The following is a 22387-nucleotide window of genomic DNA, read 5'->3' on the forward strand; positions in this document are numbered from 1 at the left end:
AGCAAAGGGAACTGAAAATTGTGGAAAATCTTTAGGAGGGAGTCAAAAAACAACAAAGCAAAAACCAAACAAAACCCCCTGCCCCAAACCAAGGAAAGATACAACAATTTTTTAAAAAATCCAACAACAAATAACCAACTCTTGAAGAGCAACATAATTCCAAAAGAGTTGATGCAAAAACAAAGCAAATATTAGCAGGCAGGATGTGTTTCAAAGGAATAGTATGCCAAACTGAATGAAGGTACTTTTGCTTACAGTGAAACCAAGTTTAAAGAAAAAAGTGAGAGGTTTATCAACACAAAAAAGCAAGCAATGATAATCTTCTGGATGGTTACAACGTGCAGTTCTTTTCTCCAGGAACAGGGCAACTAAGGAAACGTTAGTGTGCAGAGGAAAAAATAATTAAAATATGGCACTGTGTGAACAAAGTGATAAGATAAGGAGTAGAAATCAATGAGAAAACCCATCAATGTGATGGGTTTGCTGGACAGCCTCCACTGAACAGGTTCCAGGTGCAATGGTGAGCCGAGAACCAAACGCCATAAATCATGCAGTTGCTCTCTTATTGCCACTCTGCTGCCCACAGCTAGCCTGCAAGGATGTAGCCTCAATGGATCACACCCAATGCTGTCGGCAGGCGTTGCAGCTAAACATCTGTGGGAACAAGGATTGCCAGCCTCCAAAAAGGCAGGACTTCCTGTAACAGTTTTTCATCTTCCTGCAGATACAAAATTCAGGCTCAGGACTGTCATTTTTGGAGAGGTTGGTTCAGCAATTTTTTTAAAATAAAAAAGTTGCTCTTTTCCTCATCTCTAACATCAGAAACAAAACTATTTTAAGCTTCTGACAAAAGCAGGAGGCTTTCTCGTCCCAGTTAAAAATGTGTGTGTGGTTAGTAAAAGCAGAGGGAAATAAAAGAGTGTTATAAAAATGATTTGGCCTCTGACGCCCACCGTACCGTGGGGGGAGGCGATCCTCTTCCAATCAGTGGGACGTTTTCATAGCGTGGGTTCCCACCAAAGAGCACAGCTTGGTTCCTGCAGGTAGAGAGGAGCAAGGTCAAAATGACAGATTATTAAATGTCCTCAGTTGTGAGCCTCTGGCTAGGAAATATCCCCTGAAGTTCCCACAGAAGTAGCCATCCTAAATGCGGAGAGGGATGAAGAAGAAAGAAGGGGAGGCTAACTCAATGAGCTGTCTGTCGGGGGGGGGGGGCCAATGGCAGTCTCCCCATTTTCTCTATATTGCCACCAGGAGGTAATGAGAGAAAAAGCATGCACACATCTTCGGCCTATGGTCTCTCGGCTCCCCTTAGCTCTATCTTTTGCCTGTGACACTTACTGAGGGAAACAGAGCCACACCAGCATTCACTGGTGCAGCAGTGGCATAGTGGTTAAGAGCAGGTGCATTCTAATCTGGAGGAACCGGGTTTGATTCCCTGCTCTGCCGCCTGAGCTGTGGAGGCTTATCTGGGGAATTCAGATTAGCCTGTGCACTCCCACACCAGTTGGGTGACCTTGGGCTAGTCACAGTTCTTCTGAGCTCTCTCAGCCCCACCCACCTCACAGGGTGTTTGTTGTGAGGGGGGAAGGGAAGAGAGATTGTAAGCCCCTTTGAGTCTCCTACAGGGGAGAAAGGGGGGATATAAATCCAAACTCTTCTTATTCTTCTTCACTTCCTGCTACACTATGCCAGTGCCATTGGAGAGCGAAAGGCAGGACAGTATGAGCCAAGGAAAAGAGTATACACACATTCTCTCTTCCCTTGACATGGCATAGGAAAGAAGCAGAAAGAAACAACTCTGCTAGTCCACTAGAAAATGACTAGTGATTGACAAGCAGATTGTGATGACTATTCTGCCTATGCCTGACCTAGGGATTGTCTCGGTTTACTCCACTACAATTTACTGGGTTGACATTTCTGCCCTAAGGTTAAGATTAGTGATTCAACAGCACTCTGCCAATTCTACAACAGGCATGCAGTGTAGTCCTTTCAGGGGACCAACTGGTGGTATAAACTGGGAAAACTTGCCCAAAGGTTTTGTATTATTTCAGAAACTCCCTATTTAAAGAATCTCTCCCCCTCCCCTCCCCTCCAATCAGGCATCCTTAAGTGGTACATTTCTGCATGAGGGATGTTCTATAGAACAGTGGTGGTGAACCTATGGCACTCCAAATGTGCATGGACTCAGCCCCTGTCAGCATGGCCAATTGGCCATGCTGGCAGGGGCTGATGGGAATTGGAGTCCATGAACATCTGGAGTGCCATAGGTTCACCACCACTGTTCTATAGGATGTTGGAAACAGAGTGTTGGAATCAGCCTCCATTTGTTCCACATCTGGAATGAGCAGATTAAAAGGGGCATTTGGACAGCATATGCAGCAAGCAAAATCCAGATGAAATTATGGGACTGAATCATATTGAAACATACTATATACATATAACAAGGAACAGCTTTGCTGCTGTCATGTCAAAATTGGCACAGACTGAAATACCAATTTGAGAGTTTATTTTTAAATTGTTTAAGCCATTATTAGATTCAGTCCTATAATTTCATCTGGATTTTGCATAAGAAGATTAAGTGGTTCTTTTTCACTACAAAGAAATCCCCATCATTCATAAGCAACCCTCTTTGACATTTATAACTAAAGAAGGCCACAAAGTCATCTATTTGTGAAAACACCTATAATATTCTCAACATACATTGACATGTTGTAACAGGGAGCCTATGAAGAAGTCAGGGCCACGCCAGCAGTAGGAGGAGGAAGAAGAAGGAGGAGGAGGAGGAGGGGATCAAGATGTTGAATACATTTTTACTGTTATTTTCTAATCCTGATGCATTTTACTTGTGGTTTCTTCAGGGGATCTATCATACAATAAGTCTTCAGTCTCATCTTGAGCATCAGGGACCAGGAAATAACAACAAAGAATTTACTCAACACCTTGATTGTTGTCTTCTGCTCTCAACAGTGAGCCTAAACGTAAAGAGAGGGGTGTGGACTGTTTGCTGGGGGAGGTGTGCATGGGAGAGTGGGAGTATTGCTGAAGCAGCCGGGCTGATGCTTCCTCACATCCTAATGAAAGTAGTATAATGCAGATAACTGGCATCCATATTCAGATATGCACAATCAGACCTCATGAAAAGTGAAGAACTGACAAAGTATAGTGAATGTAGAAACTGGCCTCAGAAGAATAATTAAGATACATTTCATATTTCCTTTTTATTAGTATTGGATCCTATCAAGAACTGGAGTCTCTCACTTTTTGTGTAACACCTTTTTGTGTACAATCCCCAACTCTGCCCCCCCTCCCCCATGACTGCTAAAGGAGCACGTTCAGAAAACGACTGAGGCCCAAGTTACATCTTTCTGGCTGCTGAATAACTGCTGAAGCAGCCACACAATTCCTGTAACGTCAAAGGTTTTCACGGCCAGATTCAAGTGGTTCTGGTGGGTTTTCTGGGATTTGTGGCCGTGGTCTGGTAGATCTTGTTCCTAACGTTTCGCCTGCATCTGTGGCTGGCATCTTCAGAGGTATATTGCAGAGAGAAGTCTGTTTCACACTGTCTAGTGTAAAGGGAAAGTTTGAATAGCAAGTTCCACCCAAACACTTAATGATTGGTTCCCCACCCTGGGACATGGACAATATACCCCACTAAAGATTCCCTTCTCACTGGACACAGTGTGTAGCACACTTCTCTCTGTGATACACCTCTGAAGATGCCGGCCACAGATGCAGGTGAAACATTAGGAACAAGATCTACCAGTCCACGGCCACACAGCCCAGAAAAACCACCACAACCAATTCCTGTAACATCTTGCTTGCGTCTGACAAAAGAACTCGCCTGTATTGCTGTTCCTTGACCAACCTCTTCTCTCATCCTTTCCCAATCAAGCAGCTAATCTCTCAAGAAGAGAGGCAAGCAAACAAACAGCTGAAAGGGTATAGTACGGAGCTAAACAGGGAAGTCTTTCTCATCAAATGAAAGCCTGACACAGTCATTCCAAAAAGAATTATCTAGATAATGAGATAGCAAACACACAGAACAGTGCTACCCTTTAAACAGGGTTGTTTGGTGTAAAGACATGTAAATGGACACCACCAAATACTTGCAGAGTATCAGGCGACAACATTTGGTCCCAAAAAGGTATTGCTTTACCCATTTAATCTATTTTTCATTCCCTATGGAATTCCCTATTTTTCATTCCCTATGGTATCCACAAGTCCTTTGAGAAGATCTTCTAGAGTGCCTGCCCAGTTGGTTATACATGGGATTCCCCTCTGCAACAAGACAAGCTTTGTAGAGTTTTAAAATCTTGAGGGGCCCAGAGCTGATCCATCCAGTTGGTAGTTGGAAGATATGCCCCAGGTATCTAGTCTATTGGGGATACTACAGCCAGCTGTTAGGAGTATGGGATGGAGAAACATCATGGTTGTCAAATGAATATGAGAGAGGAAGCATATGGAAAAGTGGCCCATGAGTCTCAGAAGGAGTGCATGGAGAATGGAGCATATGGAGAATGCAGAGTGGGAGGCAGCCAAATTGCTTGGACCATGTCTGCAGTAACCTTGGGATCAACAAAGGTCTACATGTAGGCTTGGAAGCCTAAGATACTGGTGCTGACATTTTCTACTCACATGTACTCAGACACTGGGGCATTGGAGATGGTCTGTGCAGGAGGGTGGAGGCTGGTCTGACTGCCCAGGCTGCTACTGTTGCTGCAGAAACTACGAAGCTGCCCACGTGTGGGGTTGTGGGAAGCAATACGCTGGGCTTGTGGATTGAAAGGGTCTTCGTCATCTATGTCATCATATTCGCGGTCCCTGGGGTTGAAGAGAAACAATGCGATAAAAGTAGGCAAGAGTCCAACTGAGCCCACCATGCACAGAAAATGGTTGCACCCAGCCAACAAAGTGGTTACATACACAGAAAAGCATTGACTGACAACAGCAAAACCAAGAAAGATATGATATCCCAGTAAAGACATTGTGGAAGCAGCAGAACCCGGTATTTTAGAGATCTCCTTCTTGTGGAGTTTCTTATCCAAGCATCAGTACATGACGGTGACATTTTAAAACTGCTTCCATCCTTCTCCATGACAGAAATACCACAGATTTAATTATCTCTACACAGGAGAACTCAAACCCTGGTTCACAGGTTACAAAAAAAGCACCAGAACCAGTTCTGACTTGATGTTGAAAGTGGGACTTGTGGAGGTCTTAAGTTAATCAGCAGTTGATGTTTCAAACCACGAGGATGAACATAAAGTTGCATGGGCAAGGGTGCAGGCCTCTCCTTAGCTGATCCTTCTCTCCTTCTGCTTGCTTGCATCTCTCTCTCTTCTGTGTTTTTTGTTCATCTCTAAACAATAATCTGCTAAGGGATAGATTCGTCGCGATGACAAACCTGCAGCCAATTAATGGGCTAGATTCACGAAGTGTGTCTTGCCCACTCACTGGCTGCACGTTTGCCTCCTGCATTCCATCTCTTAGTGGCCCAGAATTGGGCCCCCTGCCTCCCCTCCCTGGCCTCAGCTGGGCTGCAGTGGCAAGCCATGGCTCCTTTGAAGGCCTCCCCCACCCCAAAAACCCCACACCCGGTAAGACAGCAGCGATGGTTAACTGGCCGCTTCCTCACCGCTCCCACCCTTTCCACAGAAACCTTCTCCGCCCTCCTTAACAAACCCACCCCCAAAGCAGCAAGTCTCCTCCCACCGTCCCATCAGCCAGCATCCAGAACCTCTGAGACTTACCTCAATCTTGTGCTTGCACTGATCTCTGCAAAGATAAGTATTAAGGCGGGGGGGGGGGCACCAACAGTTCAGATCATTGTGGGGGGAGGGGGGCAGGGGGAATGCTTGCTAGAGCCCACTGCATTCCCCCCTTCCTGGCAATGGACTTTTGCTGCTAGTGATGAGCATAAAAGGCCTATATACATATGTGGGTCTGTTACTAGGCAACAGACTCACTACCTTCCTCAATTGCTTCTAGGAAATCACGCAGAAGTGTTGCTTAGTAACCCCACATTTTGCAAGGGAACCTCAAGGTTTAATGGAGGATCCCCATTTGGTAGTATTTAGGATGCTTTTTGTCAGAAACTGTGATGTGATTTGTGATCAAAGCAGGAGAAAAAAAAACTTCCATGAAGTTCTTATGATATTGTTCCATAATCAGAGGCAGCAGAAACAAGCAAGCAAGCACACAGAGGTATCACATTGAAAAAATAAAATCACAACACACTTTTTTTTTCATTTTTAGGCTACCACAAAGAAAACCACCCTCCAAAATGGGCAACATTCTCTTCTCCCAGGGCTTGTTTCAGGCAGACCATTCAACATCTTACCTGCTGGCTAAATGCTTCCAGGCACGTGGCATGGCGCAGATGATGGTGGAGAAGGCCAGGGCAGCCAACAGAGAAAAGAGGATGAGGTACAGCAAGCCTTCTACTCCATCATAGCAGATCCCAACCAAGGCATCCAGATAATCCTGTAATCAGTGGGGAGGAACCAATCAGTTCTTTGCCAGTTGCTTGAGCTCTCAAACCACAATGCATAGCTTTGCTGCCTGCTCACCTTGTGCAGGCCCCTGCAGTCCAGCATGGCAGTTAGTTGGTGGAGGCTGGTCTCCGAGGAGTTGAGTAGCTTCTGCATGCCAAGGAGGTGTTTCTGCAGCGAGGGGAAATTGGTGAAGGAGGCTGGCCGTAAATAAAACGCTGGCAGCAGTGAACCAAACAACATATTCAGTAGGATGGCTCAGCAGTTCTACCAGGGTGGATATATCCCAAAGTACACCCAGCAGTAGAGACAAAACTGGAATTCATAATCCAGAATTTTTCCTACAATCCTGTAAAGAATCTTGAATCTCCCACAACGTGCTCTGGTAACTGTTACGATTATCCTCATCTTTTGTTAAGCACAATTACATATTGAAAATGTGGCTTGGAAGGCTATTTGGCAGTTTCTTTGCTCGAAAGCAAAACTGCAGCTATCAGTCTAAGAGAAAGCAGTCTTTGACATGTCCTGGCCAAACACATATGTTTTCATCTCGAGATGAAAAATCAAGTGGTTTGGTGCTAGACAGATTGCTAAGGGAAGGAAAGATTCTGTCTGATAAAGACCTCTCAGTCTCTGGACAGGTAGTGAAGTTCTGTGCCTCGGTATGCCAAGTCCATCAGAAACCAGGAAACGAGGAAATCTAGGAATATTTTATTCAATAATCTTATTTTTGTCGAATTCATGGTTTGTCTTCTTATGTAAGTTATATTTTAAGGAATGTTTTTGGCTGGCCTGTAATAAAATGTAAACTAAACTAGAATACAGTGAGACTTTTCTCTCTCTTCCATAAAACTAGAACTTGGGGGGCACCCAATTGTTGGGAAACACTCAGAACAGGCAAAACTACCCAATCCTTTTAAAACTGGAGATGTCAGGGATTGAACCTCTGCAAAGCAGATGGTTCGCTACTGAGATATGGCCCCTCCCCATATCTGCAATTACTAAATGGTATGAGGGACTGCTTCCAAGATAGTTGCAGCCCAGATGGTTTGGCCTCCTGGCTCATTTATGTTGAAGGCATCTACACATTCCTAACTGCATGCCTTATTCTTTCTCCAGTTTGCTAGCACTTCAATCTGCCTATAGCAGAACTGGCATACTAAATGCTGCATCCCTTATAGTGCTAACCTAAGAGAAAGTATAAATTTGTCCAGAGGCCCAGTTTTAAATGTATATTCAATCAATCAATCTTTATTACGGTCATAGACCTGCAAATAAAAGAGTAAAATGTATTAAAACTGTAAATGTGTATCTAAAAGAATCTACTGGCAGAAGAAAACTGATATGGGAACATAAGTTGGATAGGATAAGAGCATAAATATGAAAAGGAAAAAAAATAAGAGAACAATAAATTGGCAAATAGAAGACTATAACTATTAGGTCACAGTACATTCCAGTAAGACAAGCGTAGTATTCATTAAGCCTGTTTTATAACACAGACCATCCTGTGACATACTTCAAGTGCTGCTGCACAAAACCTGGCAACACTGTATGTTACGTCAGGATCGGTATCTCTAAGAACCAGGGAAATACAAAATTGACCTGTGTGACTTGGAAATCCATACAGCAGTGGCAAAATAAAACCAGTATGTATATTTTTATGGAACTGTCAATGGAGAAACACATGTTCTCTTGTTTCAGTATGCCCAGATCCACAGGGACATTTTCTTTCCCAATAAGGAGTCTTTCTGAATTGGCCTTCAAGGACAGCTAAAGGGAGGGCATGGAATTGTGCCTGAATAAAAACCTCCAATGTTTAGGTGCTTTTAGAGTAGTTAAATACACCACAGGAGAGGTATAGTACCTATTGGATTCAGTAGCAATAACAGTTGGAGACCTGCTAGATCTGATGGGAACTCTGGGTCTGCCTCATGCTGTTTCAATGTACATTCAGTAAATTTCACAGATGGTTCCTCAAGGTCATGTACTGCTCTTTAGGATAATATGTGCTTTTTACCTCAGCAGAAGGGAAAATGGGTGTAGCAAATTGCATCAGTCCCTGGATCTGGATCTGCATAGTAGTGAGAGAACGCTGGTAGATGGTCAGAGCCTGTGAACAAAGAATGACACAAAATGACCCCAGCTTTGACTCATCAGGCTACGGGTCCTAATATCCTGTACTATAGCCCAAGTACTAGAGTATCATTGCCCAGAAACAAACAGGTCGACATCATCCTCTTCCAAATTCTGGAAGCTAGGCCTTAATTGCCAAGCAAGACCCCAAATACCATACTCCTGAAAGCTACAAAAATATGGATCTCTCTACTCAGGGTTCCCCAACAACCATGTTGTAGCTTATTTGGAATGGCTGCCCCTTCCATTGACAGCCTTGGAATGCCAGAACAGGGGCATACCAAGACTTAGGGAAGCCATAAGCAGGGCATGCATTCAAAGGAACCCATCATGCCTAAATTTTGCTCAGGTATCATACTCATGAGTCCCTTTCCTTGGACAGACCTCACAGGAAAGAACCAAGGGACTCAATTTTCCAAAGAGAGAATGAGAAAGTTACATTAATTCCTGAAATGAAACCATTTTCTTCTCTGCCCAGTAAGGTTTCATTAGTGACACCAGCAGTGTGGAGGTCTCTGATGGGAGAACATCCATTCAAGTACGTACCTGCTGGAAGGGGCTGGTCAGACTCTGGCTGCAATACAGGTAATAGCGAACGATCTCTACAAATAAAAACACAAGGGGAAAGCATCAGTGGCACCCACTGTAGTTCAACAAAGCTTTAGCAACCTCCAGTTTAGATGAAAGCTTCACCCACCCCCTAGAAGCGAAGGGACAGAAATTCTTGGGAGCATCTGGTCCAGCTAGAAAACTGTGGTTTGAGCTTGTATTTTCTTTCTTGTTAGCAGATATTAAAGTCTGCAGATGGCCAGAAGAGTGAGCTTTTGGTGCTAGTCAGTGTGGCATCGTGGTTAGGAGCAGCTGCTACCATTGTATCAGCTACCTCAGGACCCTTTCAACTGTCTAAGGTGTCCTATCACCTGCTAACACCTACATATGAACTTTTACTGTCTCCAGAATTGACAATTAGCTGTGATACTCCTGGGAGGTTCTTTGTTGTTTAGAATAACATGAATATGGTTTGACCTGAATGCTGCTGGTGACCTGAATGCTGCCAGTAATACAGGGCTGGCAGAGGAATCTGGCCTGATTAAAGACCATTTTGACCCAGTTACTGTGATGGATATTGTGAAGGTCACCACATGTGCACTGGATTCTTGCCCATCCTGGCTGCTAAAATCATGCAAGAAGCACATAAATTAGCCCTTGATTACTATCATAAATCAGTCACTTTCCCTCAGGCATTCAAACAGGCAGTTATCTGACCACTATTTTAAAAAAAATCCCTAGATAAAATTGTTATTGTTAATTAACACCCAATCTCTCATCTTCCCTTTCTAGGTAAAGTGATGGAGCAGCAGCAGACCCATTCCCAGTCTCCCTGAATTGCTCCATCCCCTGTTCCCACTCAGAAATTCAAGCGCCTGTGTGCTGTGTGCTGTGTGCTGTGTGCACACGGGCGAAGAATCAAAAAACAATTCCAAATTATTCCATATTGAAAAAAGTCCCTAGAGGTAGACAATACATAAAAACAGAAAGAATAACTAAAGTGTAAATACTTTATTGCTACCAACCAAGAAGAACAAGAGATGAAAATCATGTGAACATACAGGAAACTTAGCAACAAGAGGTGTTATAAAACAATACCCTTTAGTGGAATTTAAGCCTCAACTGAAGAAGAAATTAGTTAATGATTTAATGTCTCTTCTTCCACATGGACGTAGTCTCTGGATTAGAGGGACTCCGGCATGATGCTCCACATTTTCTGTCAAGGCTAATGCATTTACCCAGGCTAAAAAGGGTAAGTTTATGCAGGGCTGGAAGTTGGGTTCCATAAACTGTTGCCAGTGGTGATTTCTCTTCACCCAGTGGCTCTGGAAGCAGAGTTTGGGAATCTCGTATCAACATGCCAAGAGCAAAACCCATTACCTGCACTGAGGCCATTTTGTGTCATGTTCAGGATGATCTTGTCCGGGGCTACACAGAAATCACTGGTACCCTGCAAGCATCAGCATAAAAAAGGAGTGGAACGAGGAAGCATTTTTACATGTGAGGCTTAAACAGATCATCTCCCATACCTGTATTATGAATCTGATATGATAAAAAGAACATTTGCTTTTTGAAAAACAACAACTGCTGTCTGACTTTCCCCCCTGCATTAGCATTTACATTTATGCACAAGAAGTACGTTACCATCATGCTTGAAAGTCACAAATCAGCCTCTGGCATGGTGGTGTTGGAAGATGAAAGCAGAATGGTCAGGAAACACGACCAGGGAAATTGGAAGAGAACTTCCACTGGCTGGGCGGGTGGATTTCCACTGATTCCCACCCCCCACTTACAGATCCTCCCATTTGCACCCTGTGCTATTTATGAAGGTCCCCAACCACAGCCAGAAACAAAATTTCAGTGGGTTACAATGTGTGGGCCGGGTCAGAAAGTCCTCCTCTGTGAAAACGCTACACTGGCAGATCTAGTGGGATCCAAGTCACTGACTTCTGAAGTCATGCTGCCCAGCATATAATACAGTGCAGCCTAAGGGAACAAACAGCCCAAGTCTCAAGACTGCTTCACACCCTTTAATAATGTGTACTTTTGTACTCACAATCAGGCTAGCAGTTGGAATTCCAAGGCATGTGAGCAACCAAGAGGTTATATTATCCTGAATGTGGGAGGGCAGCAAGAGGACCAAAGTGTTTGCCCTGACCTAAATGCAGCTCTATCAGCAGGGCTTTTGCATCTACCCATTGGAAAGCTCCCCTTAAACAGCCCCCAGTTACCAGCAAGAGATGCTGCATTAGCTGGAGAAGAAGTATGCAAAATGCAGCTGCCTTGTGCCAAATAAGAAGACTGGCCTATCAAAGTCAGCAGTGTCTGCTCCAAGGGTCGGCAACCTTTACCACCCAAAGAGCCATTTGGACCCTTTTCTCATGGCCCCAAAGATCTACCGAGCCGGAGAGGTGGCTCCGCATGGAGCCGCCTCTGGTTCAACCCCTCCACTCACCTTTCCTTTCAGGGCTGGGAGGCGGAGGCACCGGGCATGGAAACTCCCTCTGCCCGAGGGAGCAGAGGGGGGATGGCGGCTGCAGCCTGTCTGGTGCCGCTGCCTCACTCTCTGCTGGAGGCAGTGGCGCTGGGCAGGGAAACCCCCTTTGCCCGACGTAGCAGGCAGCCTCCTCCTCCTTGGGGCAGAGGGGGGATGGTGACTGTGGGGATGGCAGAGGGGGGATGGCGGCTGCTCTGGAAAGACATTCCCACGCTACCCTCTTACCTCCAGGGGTCGGAGGGCAGTGTGGGCGTGTCCCTCCAGCCCTACAAAGCAGTGCTGGGAGGAGAGGTGAGTGGGGGGGACACGAAAAGCAGCGCCCTCACGCATGGAGCCACCTCCAGTTCGGCCCCTCCACTCACCTTTCCTTCCAGCACTGCTCTGGAGGGCTGGAGGGACATGTCCACGCTACCGTCCAACCTCCAAGCCACGCGGAGCCGCAGTATAAGGCTGAAAGAGCCGCATGTGGCTCCGGAGCCACAGGTTACAGACCCCTGGTCTACTCAGACTGGCAGTGGTTTGCCAGGACCACAGGCAAAGGTCTGTCCCGTCACCTATTATTTGACCTTAAAAACAAACAAACCTGGAGGTGGGAGGGATTGAACCTGGAACTTTCTGCACTCAAAGCTGATGCTTTACCACTGACCCAGAGCCCTCCTGACGTACTGAGCTATTGTTTCAAGCACTCAAACTGACCACAACTTCATTAAACTGGTTATTTATGCCAATAAAGGCTTGTTACTTGTTACTTACTAGTCCATTAAACTGGTTAGTAAAAAGCAAGCGGCTACTGTTGTGCTTACCACTGCTGCCGAAACATCCACTGAAAAGGAGCCCCAGCTGAGAATGAGTGTGAACAGCCCACAGCACAGCATCCTATGGACAACAGGCAGACAGAAAGAGCACAGAAATGGGGGTCTACTCGGAAGGCAAAGCTAGGAACAATTTATTTTTTATGTTCAGACCATGCCCTTTCCTGGCCAAAGCTGGGCTCAGAAATCCCGCAGCTGCCTGCACCATTTATCACTCCCCTTTCTATAATGTAATCTTTGTCACACTAGCTTTTACAACACCCCTCTGAGGCAGGTCACTATCCCACCTAGATGCAGACCAGTGACTACACACACTGCTATCATTCTCTCCAGTTCTACCCAATGCCAGACACCTGGGTCTTATGCATGTTAACACACCCCATGCAATGGCAGTGGGTACTTACGTAATAAGCAGATACTTTGAGTGTTTAGCCAGCCCCAGGCAAGCAATAAGGCAGATCACCAGATCTAAGATGAATAGCAAGAGGTAGGAGAGCCACCTGGGGAGAAAGGAAGCTGATTAAGACCCAGCTGCAGACCTGCAGAAATTCTAGGCATCAGTGCTTTGATGGCAGCCAGGACATATGGCAGACAGATAACAATAAATCAGAAGTACTGTTCCTCAGTTGCATTGGATTAGTTCCACAGCACTCCTGCTGGATTTTCCCAAAATATGCATGAATGAAAAGTCCAGCCCCATCTCTTGTAAAGATTTGTTGACACACCAATCAAGAAAGTGAGGATTATGGCACTTAAACGGACTGAATCTGAATGACTGCGGCTGCATTATAAATGGAGGGATCAGCTGGGCTTTCATTTACACTAGAAAATCCCTGGAGAGCCCAGGTTATCCTGATCTTGTCAGATATCAGAAGCTAAGAACTGTTGACTCATGCTAGTATTTGGAAGGGAGACTTTCAAGGAATACCATGGTCGTGACTTAGAGGCAAACCACATTGCCTCCACCAGGGGTCAGCATTATTCAGATGTCACTTGATGGTAAAGAGAGAGAGACACACACAGAGAGAAATTCCAGTTTCTTTTTCAAATGACACCTTTCCTGAACATTTTGTAATATCTATCATAGAAAGAAGCACCAATGATTTGGGAGCAGGGACATATTTTTGTGGATGCCATTAGTGTGTGAAAATGCAGTGTGTCGATCCATAAGGATTTATTTGTGTGGAAGAAGTCCAATTTTCATTGCAGGCATGTTTACAAATGCTGTGAAATTCTTGTGCTTGAAAACAAAGTTACAACAAGCTTCTCTTTTCTTTCTTCATTAACTCCCCTCCAGATACAATTATATAGAAGCTTGTTGAATGGATAAATGAGATACTATGCTAGTCTTGCGTGCCCTGTTCATGTGATAGGAATCACAATGCAGAAAAGACAAGCAGCAACTGCTACAGCTAGAAGTTATCAAGATAAGGTGGTAACAACCTTGCTTGCATCCTCCTGAATCAAGGTTCTTGCCATCTTGTTACCACAAGAAGTAGTTTACAACAACTTACTCACAATAGCAGCCTGGAATGAAGCCGCCTTTCCCAGTTCACTTTTGGGGGATCAAAGCAATTTCCCTACAAGTTCTCTCTTGTTATTCCAGCCACACTGGGTGCAGAGTGAAGGAAAATGACAGCATTTCATTGCCCACAAAGGCTATGAAAACAGGCTTGCAAGTGTGTACAAAATGCCTGATGAAATATTGAAAATGTGTGTCTGTGAACTGAGGAGTCACTAACATATGAAGCTGCCTTATATTAATCCAGACCACTGGTCCATCCTGCTCAGCATGCCAACAGCTGTCCAGGGTCTCAGGTGGAGAAAGGTCATCCTAAATACCTGCATCCTGAATTCCTTCAACTGGGGGTTGGGGTCTACTGCACTCTGCATGCAAAGCATTGAGCCACAGCTTTTCCCCATCTCAGTAGGAAAGGGAGCCCTTTCCTATGCATGGAGCCAAGCTGAGCCAACCAAGTTCCCTATTTGTGTTGTAGGATATAAGAAGGTGTTCCATACCAGTTTGGTACTTCAGTGTTGTTCATTTCAGCTGGCAGTGGCTCTCCAAGACCTTTCCCAATTCCCTCTGGCAAAATCATTTTTAGTACCGAACCTGGGACCTTATGCATACCAAACATGTGCCCCACCACCTACCCTTAAGTCTTCTGAACAGTCCTTTGCAATTCCCATGAGCAGCCGAAGCAAATTATGCTGCCCACATGCTTAAAAAATGGATCTGAAGAACAGAGCCCAGCCCATTTCTTTCCTCATCAAGGAGTATGAATCACTTTGGTGTAGGGCTATTTAAAGCAAAGCATGTGTGACAGTGGTGGAACACACTGTTAAATCAGTCAACTTATGGTGACCCTGTAAGATTTTCAAGGCAAGAGACAGTTCATAGGTGGTTTCCCACTGCATGCCTCTGCGTAGCGACCCTGGACTTACTTGGTGGTCTCCCATCGAAATACTAACCAGGCCAACCTGGCTTACTTCCAAGATGACGAAGAAGAAGAGTTTGGATTTATACCCCACCTTTCTCTCCTGTAAGGAGACTCAAGGTGGCTTACAAGCTCCTTTCTCTTCCTCTCCCCACGACAGACACCTTGTGAGGTAGGTGGGGCTGAGAGAGTTCTGCACGAACTGAGACTAGCTCAAGGTCACCCAGCAGGAATGTAGGAGTGCGGAAACACTTGATTAATCAGGTAAGCCTCTGCCACTCAGGTGAAGGAGTGGGGAATCAGACCTGGTTTTCCAGATTAGAATCCACCTGGGGCTATCCAGGTCAGGGCAGAGCATGTATAGCAACAAATAGTATCCCAGCTTTGGTGGCTCTTCAGTTATCCTAGCACAAGATGCCCCCTTGTTCTGAAGGGGCAGATGTTGCCATGACACACTGCAGCTCGCATTGTGCTATATATCTGAGTGACATGCAGGCAAGTCTCATCTCTTGTGAGCCATGTAAGCAAATCCCCCCTTCCAGTTACTGGTGGCTGTATATCTCTGCTACCCTGCAGATGCTGCTGTGCTTTCATTTTACTCACAGTAAGTGATTTTCTGCTTCATTACCACTATAGAGGAGGGGAAGGGTGAGATCAGAGGAGTCTTCCTCCTTTTAATCACTGCCTGCAGTCAACAAAGACCCAATTAAAATTCTGCTGCCAAGAACTGGGCGCAAGCAGAACGCAGCTTGGAGTCCACCACTGCTCTCCTGGGGAAATTGCTAAATTTGGAAGAAAAAGGCCACTGGGGAGAAGTGGGAGGATTTTTGCCCCCACCCCCACTAATATATTCCAACCCTAGCAACTTACTGAAGATGGCTTTCCTGAACAACCTATAGTAAGAATGTACATTCTGTAAACTGAAAGATCACACACATCCCAAAACTTCACGGGGAATTCAATGCACCCTGCAGCTGGAGGCGCAGTGAAGCGAGTGTATATTTGTCCCCTGCTTAGCCAGGTTCGTTTTCTCAAACCATGGAAAGCTGAAAAAATTAGTCTGGCTGCACGATAGGATCATCAAGTGAACACTTTCCTCTGCAACCTTCTGTGATGCCACTGCCAGTGTGGCTAGGTTTTGGTTGCATTCCCCAGGCTTTAAGCAGGCAGAAGGGGAGCCTCGTTGTCTTTCTTCACTCAGTTTCTAATGACTGAACAGAGTCCACTTCTTAGAAACATTAATAAACCATTTTTGAAATATTCTATTATATCATGATCCTTTACTGATGTCAGTTAATTTTCCCATGCTTCAGATGCCTCTGTCCTTAATTAATTGGTCATTTAGCCTGCTTTATTTCACTTCTGTTTATCTTCATTGCAGAAGAGAGGCTAAAATCTCTGACCTCACATAATCTGTTACCTATAACAAACTAAATTGTTCAGGTACCTGACAGAGAATCATACCTGATTTATGATAGCAGGCCTCTCTTTGCTTATCCCTCCCTTCTGTAACAGTTTGGAAAAATATAAGGAAAATGATTTTCTTTCTGTTCACTGTATCTGAAGAAGTGAGCTCTGATTCATAAAAGTTTGTGCTGGAATAACTGTTGTTAGTCTTTAAGGCGCTACTAGACTTCTGTTTTGTTTCACCACATTATCAGCCTTGTCACACCAGAGCTCTTAGATGGACAATCCTTTTCCAGGAAGCCAGCTCTCACTGAGGGAGTTTTGGGGTTCCAAGTTCACTTAGATCTATCTAGCACATGCTATTTTAAAAAAATGCAAAATAATAAAGCTTCCAACTGGAACTATGAAAGCTTTTAAACGGCGTTTTAAAAGGAATCGTTGATACTGTTGGAGATATAACTAAGCATTACAAATACCGTATATACTCGCATATAAGTCGAGTTTTTCAGCCCTTTTTTAAGGCTGAAAAATGCCCCCCTTGACTTATATGCGGGTCCCCCCCACGGATCTGCAGTGTTTACTCGTGAGTCGTGAAGTCTCGTCCCCCTCACTAACTCATGCTTTCTTTCTTGCAGGCTCTAAGTCTAAAGCTTGGCTTCAGGGAAGCTGCCGCTCGAGGCAGCCTGTCTCTATGGTTTTCTTAAGAATCCACACTTCCTTACCTGTAATACTCCACAGTGCTGATTTCAGTAGTCACCTGAGACAGGCGTATAGTAACATCCTCCCAGACAGGGAGCCCTGAGAGCTGCAAGACAATGTTGCCTGCCATCTGCTGCATGAACTTGAGCGTCTGCACATAGTCACCACGAGTGGCAAAGATCTCATTTAGTCGAGCCATATGCTGCTCCAAGGTCTCCTTCATGTGTGTAGCAGTGCCGGAGATCTGTCATAAAAGGGTAATAACAGAACTATGAGAACAAATGGCGTTATATTCTTACATACACAAATTTCCTAGGGGCAGAATGAGTAGCCAACATCAACTTGACCATTCTTCCATCTTGACAGGCCAAAGAGATTTCTCCAATTGTTATTATAAGAAAAAAAACCCCAACTAAATATCTGTATTTTGGGTGAACTCTCTTGGGTACAAAAATTACATTCCTGTTCTTCACATGCTAAGTAAAAATTACCACCCTCCATTCTACACTCAAAATATCCCAAGAGTACAGTTAGAATTATCACTTCATGTATAAATGCAGTAAAAGAATAAGCAAAGTCTACTTTTGTACCATTCTGTAATAGAAAATGGTTGAAGCATGTAATGGGTAGTTCATCTATGCCAATTTATCTTGAGCAAATATTCAAAGTAAAGCAGCCCTTTCCAATCTAGGAGACTCTATACAACCCCTCTTATTGCAATGTGACAGCCACTCATACGCAGCAAAGCAAAATTAAAATAATCGTAACTGGAAAACGGTGTTCTCTCAGTCCAGCATTAGTGCCAAACCATCTTGTGAAGCTGTCTTAGCCTAGCCCCAGAGCATACAATAAAGAAAACCCTGTTCAAATAAACGTTCAAGGAAACAGCTGAGACTTGTACAGTTGGCAGAAATATTCTTGATGCTTGGGTCAGCAGAGCAACAACACCATAACCTGAATGAACTAGCCCTTCCCTTTTTCCAGTGCTTTTCTGTAACCTCATCTCTTAACAGCAGTAGCACAGCGGTTAAGAGCAGCAGTGGCGCAGCGGTTAAGAGAAGTGCATTCTAATCTGGAGGAACCAGGTTTGATTCCCCGCTCTGCCGCTTGACCTGTGGAGGCTTATCTGGGGAGGCTTATCTGGGGAATTCAGATTAGCCTGTGCACTCCCACACAGGGCAGCTGGGTGACCTTGGGCTGGTCACAGCTTTTCGGAGCTCTCTCAGCCCCACCCACCTTACAGGGTGTTTGTTGCGGGGCAGGGAAGGGAAAGGAGATTGTAAGCCCCTTTGAGTCTCCTACAGGAGAGAAAGAGGGGATATAAATCCAAACCCCCCTCCTCCTCTTCACAGTTGGAATGCATCTACTTTATGAGCTTGTAGTAGGAAGGAAGGGTTTTTTTTTTAAAAAAGAAGAGCTAAATAAATCCTAGACCCTAGCAACCCTGATTCATTTCACAGCCATGGGTGCTGAAGCACAGCTGCCCAGGAGAAAAGAGCTGCTTTTTGCTTTCCTGCTGGCTTTGGAAGAACTTTTCCAGGGCCTCTGGCTCCTTTCCAGAAAAGAAGGTGAATCAGCATCAGGGTTGCTTGCTCCCCCCGGCCACCAGTGGGGAATTGGGGTGAAGGGTTGCTAGATCCAGGTTGGAAAACTTCTGGAGATTTGGTGATGGAGCCCGGGGAGAACAGGCACCTCAGTGCCAGAGTCCACCCTCCAAAGCATCCCTTTTCCCAGGGGAACTGATCTCTGTAGTCTGGAGATGGGCTGTAATTCCAGGGGATCCGCAGGTCCCACAGGGAGGCTGGCATCCCTACCATCCTGGACAACAAGTGACATGGAGCTAGTGAGGATTTAAATGGGAAATTGGCAGTACTCGGTGGAAAAAGAACACAACAAGGAAGAGCAGCATCTCTCACACACTACAGGGAAGATTCATCAGCCTCTTGTTTGTCTTCTAAAGGAGACCTTGGGTACAGCCCTTGATTGAAAAAGACAGTTATTGGCAAGTAGTCTTGTTCCCCAAGGGACTGCCAAGGCATGGCATGATTCAGAACTACCACTATAGAGAAAAGAGAGGGCTTTGCTGCACAGTTCCTGTCTATTGACAACTAGTATGGACAGCAAAAGACAGCCTGCCCTGATCACTCCACCTTCACTGACACCACTGTGAAGCCAACTTGGCCAAGTGTGGAGCAAAGGGGAAGTTGCCAGCATGACCCATGCCCGGTGAAGACAGAACTTTACCCTGGTGACCTGCCAAAGACAAAACAATAGGCTGTCCAAGACAAGACCAGTCTGTAAGGATCTGCAGATTATAGCTGTTGAAGAAAGGACGTATTGATGAGGTTTTCCATGAGGTTAGGAAGACTCCTCTCAAACCAGTTCCTTGTGTTATTGCACACTACATGGAATTGTTTAGAAGAATCATTAACTGACAAAAAAAGGGGTTGGTTCCAAGCTAATTTTCTCACTAACAGAAGCACTTCCACCAGCAGAGCTGAACTTTCCTGCCTTCCCTCCCCCTTCCACAGCAGTCCATTGCTCTCCTTAAAATGTTGCTCCTGAGAAACGGAATCTGCAGGATGGCATGAGGGGCAAACCAAAGGTCTGTAGAAGGCAGGGGAAATTGCCAGAAATTATATCTCCCCTTCTGGTAGAGGAAAAGTTAGACTGGGTCCAACCCAAGGTGCCCAGAAAACTATCTTTATAGGGTTACCAGTCTCCGGGGGAATCTGGAGAGCTCCTGCTATTACAATTGACCTCCAGATGATTAAGATCAGTTCCTTCTGGAGAAAATGGCTGCTCTGGAGGCTGGACTCGATGGCACTGTACACTGCTGAGGTCCTTCCCCTCCCCCACCACATCCACCTCTGGCTCAGTCCCCTAAATTCTCAAGGTATTCTCCAACTCAGAGTGGTAACCCTACCATAAACTGATGATAATGTCCAAATCTGATGGGATGGATAGATATGCACATCTGATGGTTAGCAATCCTCTCTGGTTCAGGACAATTTTGGTTATGAGGGCAATGGCAGACTGAGTCTTTCCGGGGCTGGCTCCCAACCCAGAACTAGTCCCTCTCCTGGTGGGCAAGTCAAAACAACCCAGGAGGGCCCTTACTCGGAGAAGGAGTCAGAAGGGAATCCAGGAGAAGTGGCCAGCCCAGCAGGGCAGGCAATGATAGGCCCCAATCAGGTAAGCCCCCCCCCCCCCCAGCATTGCCAGAGAACAGTCTGGAAACCCAGAATGCCAAGCAGCAGCTTGTAGGGGTGAGGGCCAGTAGCCAGAAAAGGCCAGGGTAAGAAAATGATGGCAGAGGGAGGCTAGACGTGATACTTTCAAAGACCAGGAGGTAGAGTAAAGGATAGAAAACCCTGAGATCAAGGCCCAACCCTCCTTTTATCACTTTGAGGGAGAGGTGGGGTCAAACCTGGATTAGGGCCAAGTGGGGGCCAAGGGTCGAATATAAAGAAGCTTTCCAAGCCAAACAGGGAAAACAGGGTGGAGATACAGGACCAGAGAGCAAGAGGGTACAAAGATGAGGTCACTTGGGGAGAAGGAAAAGGACCTGGATGCCTGAACCTCTCACCTTCTCATTCTGAGGCCTGTAGGGAGGCTAGCCCAAACCCATCCATGACGGCAGAGAATGGGTTAGCCAGTACAACAAAGGGGCCACACAAGAAGAGCATGCAAAGAGCCCAGGAATTCCTGGAAGAGGTGGGAGAATGACAACAGGATCGTGCAAAAGAGCCAAGAGTCAAACTCTTGATTCCTTTTTTGGAGCTCTATTGAGGATACATTTTTCTCCATCCTAGCCTTGAGCCTTAGCTTCCTCACTCCAACATCAAAGGCGGAAACCTAGTTGCCAGACTGACCTTAGAAAGAGAGAAGTATCAATGGCAGCTTTTCTCACAAAAACTGATGTGAAAACAACAGGAGCCACAAGCGCTTTGCACTCCACAGACCTTCTCATCTTTTTCCTCACACAGAATAAAAGTTGTCCACGGAAGAGGTCCAGACCCCTCAAGTGGAGACAGCCTATGCAGGAGAGAGGTCAAACTTCTGACAAGATGGAGGTAAAAATGCTTCAACAACTGATGTTTCACATTTTTGCCAAGTCCAGGGAGAGACAGGACAATGGTTGCCTTGTCTCCTGATGCCAACCTTGAGTTTCCCACTGATTCTATGGACCTCAGATGAAGGCAAAAGTTTCACAAATCAATCCTGTAAATTTCTTACCAGTGAATCAACCCCAGAGAGCGTGTGATTAGCATTATCAAGGGCATAGATCAGCTGATAAACCCCATCGTTGGTTTCACTGTTGCCATAGAAACCGATGCCAACAGCAGCACTATGTGGGAGGAAAGAGAAATGTGGGTTAGAAGAGAAGGGAACATGAATATTAGAGTTTTTACTTATAGTGAGGAACGCTATCGAAGTCCTCACTGACAAATCTGCTCAAAGGGGAATAGGAAGATTCTCTCAAATCAATGACTCTTAAAGTGTGTGTGTGTGTGTGTGTGTGTGTGTGTGTGTGTGTGTGTGTAGATGTATGATGCATGCTGACCAGAAAGGCACATAACAGGCCCTGCAAAAGGATTCCTGCATCCTGCTCAATGTTCAGAATGTGCACAAAAATTCAATTTAGGAAAGGGAGAAGTGCATGAACCCATCAGTACTAATACGGAACAAAAACTATGCACTATGCTTTGCTAGTAGTGAAATGGTAGATTTCCCCCATCCTTTCAACATATGCATATATGTGAAAAGGGGATTTCATTCTATGGTAATGCGAGTACAAAATTGGAGCAAGTTAATTACATTGAATGTATTTAGACACTGTGAAAGATTGGAGTCCTTGTGCATGTGATGTTTAAAATAGTTTGTGTGAGGCGAGGGCTGCCATCTTTTAACCATCTTGTGATGCGTCCTTAATAATATAAGGACCCTGAGACAAAGAGATAATTTGTAAATGCTGTTTTCACAGAGAAGTTTCTTGCCACAATACTTGTAAAGAGGAAGGGAATACTTTTCCATTTCTTCTCGTGGAGCTCTCTGGACCACCTGGCATTCTTTACTGCATTTGCATTCCTTCTCTTGAGGCTTAACCAAGGAGCAGCTATAATCCAGAGCAGTATTTCTTTCAACAGATTCTCCTCATAATCTGCTTAGTCTAGGTTGCCTTTTGGCCTAAATATCTCAGCATTTGGGCGGGAACTGGTTTTCAATTCCTAGTGTGGCTGGCTTCTTGTATCCTTTTTTAAACCATAGAATTGGAGCGAGATGGTAAAACAAGGTGCTTCTTGTCACTTGAGCACAAATATTCTAAAGAAATTGAACTGCCTTTACAGAGCAGTC

At 45.1% G+C, this 22387-nt stretch overlaps 1 protein-coding gene across 3 annotated transcripts in view; it reads right to left on the reverse strand.

The window, feature by feature from the left end:
- The window catches only part of TTYH2 (tweety family member 2), a 71228-nt gene that overhangs the window by 7564 nt on the left and 41277 nt on the right, over positions 1–22387 (reverse strand). For 2 of the 3 annotated variants that reach the window (XM_048490584.1, XM_048490586.1), the window contains exons 3-13: positions 21269–21380; positions 17053–17273; positions 12890–12985; positions 12477–12549; positions 10557–10626; positions 9174–9229; positions 8512–8604; positions 6573–6665; positions 6344–6486; positions 4639–4824; positions 959–1037 (exon numbers count right to left, since the gene is read on the reverse strand). In XM_048490584.1, coding sequence (XP_048346541.1) covers positions 959–1037; positions 4639–4824; positions 6344–6486; positions 6573–6665; positions 8512–8604; positions 9174–9229; positions 10557–10626; positions 12477–12549; positions 12890–12985; positions 17053–17273; positions 21269–21380 — 1222 coding nt within the window. The remainder of the gene's footprint in view (positions 1–958; positions 1038–4638; positions 4825–6343; positions 6487–6572; positions 6666–8511; positions 8605–9173; positions 9230–10556; positions 10627–12476; positions 12550–12889; positions 12986–17052; positions 17274–21268; positions 21381–22387) is intronic. The other variant, XM_048490585.1, reaches the window with a different exon arrangement.

Source organism: Sphaerodactylus townsendi, linkage group LG03 (genome assembly GCF_021028975.2).
Source record: "Sphaerodactylus townsendi isolate TG3544 linkage group LG03, MPM_Stown_v2.3, whole genome shotgun sequence".
In the NCBI taxonomy this organism is placed as follows: domain Eukaryota; kingdom Metazoa; phylum Chordata; class Lepidosauria; order Squamata; family Sphaerodactylidae; genus Sphaerodactylus; species Sphaerodactylus townsendi.